Source organism: Nomascus leucogenys, chromosome 6, assembly GCF_006542625.1.
Source record: "Nomascus leucogenys isolate Asia chromosome 6, Asia_NLE_v1, whole genome shotgun sequence".
Taxonomy (NCBI): Eukaryota; Metazoa; Chordata; class Mammalia; order Primates; family Hylobatidae; genus Nomascus; species Nomascus leucogenys.
The window spans coordinates 88,816,526-88,822,525 of record NC_044386.1 but is presented as its reverse complement, the minus strand read 5'-3'; the positions used below and the strand labels follow the sequence as shown (position 1 = coordinate 88,822,525).

At 46.4% G+C, this 6,000-nt stretch overlaps 1 protein-coding gene and 1 non-coding gene across 2 annotated transcripts; one reads left to right on the top strand and one right to left on the bottom strand.

Moving 5' to 3' along the window:
- Window positions 1–354: 354 nt before the first annotated feature.
- LOC115835799 lies at window positions 355–563 on the top strand. Its single transcript, XR_004030813.1, has one exon. It is a non-coding gene; the product is annotated as a small nucleolar RNA U3 (small nucleolar RNA).
- A 2,370-nt stretch (window positions 564–2,933) lies between these two features.
- RPLP1 (ribosomal protein lateral stalk subunit P1) lies at window positions 2,934–5,663 on the bottom strand. The gene is made up of 4 exons (XM_003267159.4): window positions 5,454–5,663; window positions 4,740–4,814; window positions 3,197–3,314; window positions 2,934–3,052 (listed from the first exon to the last, which is right to left on the bottom strand). The coding sequence occupies exons 1-4, from the start codon at window positions 5,523–5,525 to the stop codon at window positions 2,973–2,975; spliced, it is 345 nt and encodes a 114-aa protein (XP_003267207.1). The 5' UTR covers window positions 5,526–5,663; the 3' UTR covers window positions 2,934–2,972.
- Between the last annotated feature and the right edge of the window lie 337 nt (window positions 5,664–6,000).

Genomic DNA, 6,000 nt, shown 5'->3' with positions numbered 1-6,000 from the left:
ATATTCCCATTTGCAAAAGGAGGCTCAAGAGAACTAGAAAGCAGATGGAACAAAGAGGACTTCATTCAGTATCAGATGAATTAAGTTAGTATTTCTATGTATGTATGTGGGTCTCCTAATTTGATTTTCAAATTGTTCTTTAGAAAGATTTTTAGCTATATTAAGATTTCTTAAAAAGCTGGGCCATGCCAGGCAGGGTGGTTCATGCCTACAGTCCCAGCCACTCAGGAGGCTGAGGTGGGAGGATCGCTTAGCCCAAGAAAGGCTGCAGTGAGCTATGACCATGCCACTGCACTCCAGCCTGGGCAACAGTGAGACCCTGTCTCATATAAATTGGAAAAAAAATACTGGACCAAGAGTATAATTTCAGGCATCAATTCTGTAGTTCCTTACTAGAGAAGTTTCTCGCAATGTGTACAACACTGGAAACCATGAGGAGGTGGCAGCACAGCATTCTCTGCTGAGCGTGAGGTTGGCTCTTGGTGTTGCTTTGCTGCAACTGTCATTTGCCATTGATGATGGTTCTTCTCTTCCTCCGAGGGAGAGGATGCAGTCTGAGTGGGGGAAAAAGCCTGGGCCACGCACTCACAGACTGTTAACATTGGAGTCTTGCTAGTGAACGTTTTAGTTACGATTGGATTGTTTGGATAGCTGCGTTTGATATTTGCAATATCCCTAGCTTACCACTTAATGTCTGCTCTTCTAGATGCTGTGCTTTTCCCGTATCTTGTTAGTATTCTCTTTAACCCATTCTTCAGCTAAGTGAAGTGTTAGTATTCCCTCCTCTGACACTTGTTCACTCAGCAAAAAGAATTCCTACTGTTACCTCTCCAGAACCCTAAGGTCATTACAAATGAGGAAGCTGATGCAGGTGGGAGAAAGGACCAGAAGCATGGACCATGCTGTTAAGAGAACAGGGACAAAGGGTGTTTTAATCTGGTTCACCCATCCACTTACTAGTTTGTAACCTGAGAGCTTCCACTTCCCCATCCCCAACATGGGGTCATACTGTCATGGGACTGTTGTGAAGAATGGCATGCCACACAGACGAGCAGTCCTAGCTAATGTTGGCTGTTAATGGGGTGAAGGAAAAGCAGGCACTTAACATGTGGATATAGGCTATCACTTATCTTTGTCTTGTGACACCATCCTCACTAGTTCACAACTGCCCTTTAGTACAGGCTGAGCATCCCTTATCCGAAATGCTTGGGACCATTTGTGTTTCAGATTTCTAATTTTTTTCAGACTTTGTAATATTTGTATATACTTAAGGTCTTTATGTATACTTTATGATCTTAGATAATTTTAGACGGGGTCCCACTCTGTCACCCAGTCTTGAGTGTAATGGTACAAACACGGCTCACTGAAGCCACAGGTGCATGCCACCACACTGCACTAATTTAAAAAAAAATTTCTTGTAGAGGCAGGGATGGGTTTAAGCGATCCTCCTGCCTCAGCCTCCCAAAGTGCAGGAATCACAGGCATGAACCATGCCTGGCCTATGGTTTTATATTACAGGTTGGGCACTCCTTACCTGAAAATCCAAAACGTTCCAATGAGCATTTCTTTTGAGTGTCATGTTTGTTTTGGATTTTGGGTAAGGGATGCTCAAGCCATGTATTAAAAACACAAAACTAGCCAGGCATGGTGGCTCATACTTGCAATCCCAGCACTTTGGGAGGTCAAGGCGTGCAGATCAGGAGATTAAGGTTTTTCTACAAAAAATTAGCCAGGCATGGTGGCATGCCTGTAGTCCCAGCTACTTGAGGGTGGCTGAGGTGGGATGATCTATTTGAGCCTGGGAGTTTGAAGCTGCAGTAAGCCATGACTATACCACTGCACTCCAGCCTGAGCAACAGCAAAAGAACCCCTCAAAACACTTAAAACTCTAACACTGACACCTACATACTCCTACCCATTGTCAACTCTACCTTGCTCAAGGTCCTAAATTGTTCACTATCCCGTCTTTGGTACTTATTACTCTTATCAGATGCATATATTTAAAGTCTTTTTTGGAGCTTATGAAAAGCTCAGTGTTGTTTTGAACATTCCCAGGCATGTATCCTCACGTCCACATGTAGTTTCTCGAGTAATGCCTCAAAGTAGAACTGCCATTTTCCCCAAGTAGTTGTAGTAACTTACACAAATCATCTTTTTCACATTGAAATGAGGAGTCGCAGCTAGAAGTCATGCTTCAGTGATGAATGTCTTCATCTTTTAAATGCTAATGGAGGTAAGGATAAGACTCATTCATGTGCCTGGCATGTCATTAGCTGCTCTGAACACACAATACCCATGGGTTTATTATATAAATCCAAGCCTGAAAAGTTGAAATTTCCATTCATGTTTATTAATTGGCAAAAAAAAAAAAAAAAAAAAGCTCTTAGTTTTTGGAACACAGGTTTGAATTTTTTTTTCCACTTTGTCTAACTGGGGACCTTAATAAACTATTAAGTAAACTTTCTGCACTCCTTCAATGTTAACCATAAAACTCCCAAACATTTGGTGAGACATTACACAGCTACATCTTGTTTCTTTACAACCTTGGGATGTAGCAGTCAACATTCAGCATAGGTCAAAGTTCGTTCTTAGGCAGGGTTGTATAGGGTAAATAACCAGCTGGCTTTCTAAAGCTGGTCTGTATTACCCTCCACCCCCAGTGTAGGGGACACACCTTATAATCATCAAGTTTACACAGGTAACCTGGACAAAGCATCTGCTCTGATCCTTCCTCCTGCCTCCCCAGTGCAGTTTTCAACACTGCACGACGAGATGCCTTCTTGTTAGCATCAGGATTGTCTAAATCTTACATCTGGCAATGGTGGCAGCGAAAATCCAGCCTGTGTCATGGCAGAATAGGCTGAAAGCCAACATTACAAAACAGACCATTTTTGTAGAGCACATTCCCAAACTATGGACAAGACCAAGAGCAGTAAAGTTCAGCTTTTTATTGAACACGTTATAAAAGAGGTTTAGTCAAAAAGACCAAAGCCCATGTCATCATCAGACTCCTCGGATTCTTCTTTCTTTGCTTCCACTTTCTTCTCCTCAGCTAGAAAAAAAAAGTCAATCAGGTGTTAGGATTTCCATACTTCATCTCCTTGGGGAAAATTAACGGCAATTTTGCCTATAATACTATTTTTTTTTTTTTAAATCTCTACACTCCTCCCAATACTAAAAACACCGTGTTTCCTACCTGGAGCAGCAGCAGTGGAGGGGGCAGGACCTCCTGCTGGTGCAGCACCAGCTGCTGGAGCAGGTCCACCGGCCCCTACATTGCAGATGAGGCTCCCAATGTTGATGTTGGCCAGGGCCTGCAATACATATGCATGCATAGGTAAACGCCCAGTTCTGTCTTTGTTAAGCACTCACGCAGCCAAAAACGAAAAGTATCCCCCATTCCAGGTTACAGTGATCAACCCCTAACACTATGTACAGTGGGTTCCACATCCATGGATTCAACAGTGGAAAAATAAGCATGTGTACCAAACATGTAGACTTCTAAAGTATACAGGAGGATGTGCATAGGTTATATGCAAATACGTTTATATAAGAGATGGAACATCCTGGGATTTTGTTATTAGTGGAAGGTCCTGGAACCAATACCCCAGACACTGGCTTTTCTTTGCTAACAGCCAAGACTTAGGTTACAGAGCAACACACTACTGTTCAGCTTTGAATCTGACAATTACATTCCTGTATGTTAAGAACCTCCTGAGGTAGCTGATTGGTTTAAAAAAAAAAAAAATCCAAACTTCCTGAAACACTCAAATGAATATTCTTTCCACAGTTCCATGTCTCCTCTTAACTGAATTCAAATTTTCAGTCTACTAAACAAATGTAGGACTTCAAAAGGGGCTTGTTAATGACATAGGTACGATGTTTTCAATCTTTCAAAACTCTTCAGAGGACACAACCCTGGAGTTAGATGCTATTAGCTTCACTTGCCAGAGATTAAGTAACCTATAACAATGGAAAACAGCCAGTGCAAGCTCCATGACCAGGAACCTCTTTATTATCAGTCTTTTATATCCCAACACACAGTACCTACTGTGTCAATGAAGTCTGCTAAACCCAAATGTCCAGCAAGCCATAGGTTTAATGCAAGAATTTACTTAATTTGCTTGCGGGCCGGGCGCGGTGGTTCACGCCTGTAATTCCAGCACTTTGGGAGGCAGAGGCGGACGGATCACGAGGTCAGGAGATCGAGACCATCCTGGCTAACATGGTGAAACCCCGTCCCTACTAAAAACACACATAAAAATTAGACAGGTATGGTGGCGCGCGCCTGGAGTCCCAGCTACTCGGGAGGCTGAGGCAGGATAATGGCGTGAACCTGGAAGGCGGAGCTTGCAGTGAGCTGAGATCGCGCCACTGCACTCCAGCCTGGCTGACAGCCTGGGTGACTGTCTCAAAAAAAAAAAAAAAAGAAAATTCGCTTGCAACTTAACATGGGTAGTACCTACCTCCCGAGTAGGTTTTTGGGAATAAATGACCTGATTCACATTTTTTTTTAACCATGGTTTCAGAGCAAAAGGGAAACCAGATTCTGATAAGGAAACATAAGACTTGACAAGCTGAAATCTTATTAGCTCCTAGAGATATACATGCAATGAAAAACACGTAGGAGATCCAGTGGCATGTGGGGCGTTATGGCACCGCTGGAGGTACTTTAGCATGTACACCTGCCCTCGTAAATCAGCAGGCCTGAACACATCACTTTGCCACCATCACCTTACCTTTGCAAACAAGCCAGGCCAAAAAGGTTCGACATTTACACCGGCTGCTTTAATGAGGGCATTGATCTTATCCTCCTACAACAAACAAAAACGTCAATCCATCAAAATGTAGCGTATGTAATTATCTCCAAAATGCTGCAAGTTAAAGGCAAGTCACTCAGTAAATGTACAGAACATGTTTAACCAGCTCAAATAGTCTATCACAAGCAAAAGAGATGTGTGCCAGGCGCCCTGCAATGAGGGGAGCCCATCACTGCTGTTTCACGGGCTGGGACTTGCCTGAGTCACGCGGCTATTTTTAAGGTACAAGACCTGGGAGGTGGAGCCGAGCTCCGGCGTTTTCCTCCACGACCGGGGGAATTCAAAGCAATTACACCGAAAGAGGTCCGAGTAAGTGTCCCTGAGAGACGAGGCGTGGGTCAGGGTGCCCAAGCGCTGCGGAAAAGCTTTTCTACACGAAGGCTCTTGGAGCCGGAGCGCCCAGCCCTCAAGCGCACCCCATGCCCGCTAGGTCCGCACGTGGTCCTGGGGGCCCAGGTCCTGCTCGGCGAGAGAGGCCCCAGCCCCGAGGAGCGCCCGCCCCATGCCGCCTGTGTTCGCCGCCTGGCCCCGGCCGGAAGTGCTCAGTCGAACGGCCTGGAGCCGGGAACCGCATGGAGAGCCGAGAGTCACCGCCCACAGGCGGCCCGGCCGCCGGCCCGCGCCCGCGCTCACCGTGACTGTCACCTCATCGTCGTGCAGAATGAGGGCCGAGTAGATGCAGGCGAGCTCGGAGACGGACGCCATGGCGCGGGCGAGTGCAGGGCTGGCGCTGCCGGACGCGGTGCTAGTCGCCGGATGAAGTGAGTGCCTCACCCCAACGCGGCCTTAGCTTCCTCGGAAGGACCGAGCACCTTGGCGGCAGCTGAGGAAAAGGGTTCTGGCGCGTATGCGCAGCCTCTTATGTGTCCGCGCGGACCAATCGGCGCCCGCACCGGGCGGAAGAGGCGGACCCAGGACCGACTGAAGGCGCCTGCGCGTTGCGCCTGATTCGTTCTTCCGGTTGAGAAGGTTTCTCGGCGCCTGCGAATACGGTCCCACTTTATTTTGGTATATTATAGGATCTGAGAACGTTAAAAACACTTTTAGGATAGGGTTCCCTAGGTATTCGGACTTCGCCCCCGCTGGTTCCATGAGTTGCTTGACTTGGCAGGAGCTCCGCTGTGGCCCTGATGACATTGTTCGTAATCTGGTTAGGTCGCGGCCTTCCCAGCGGGCGCTG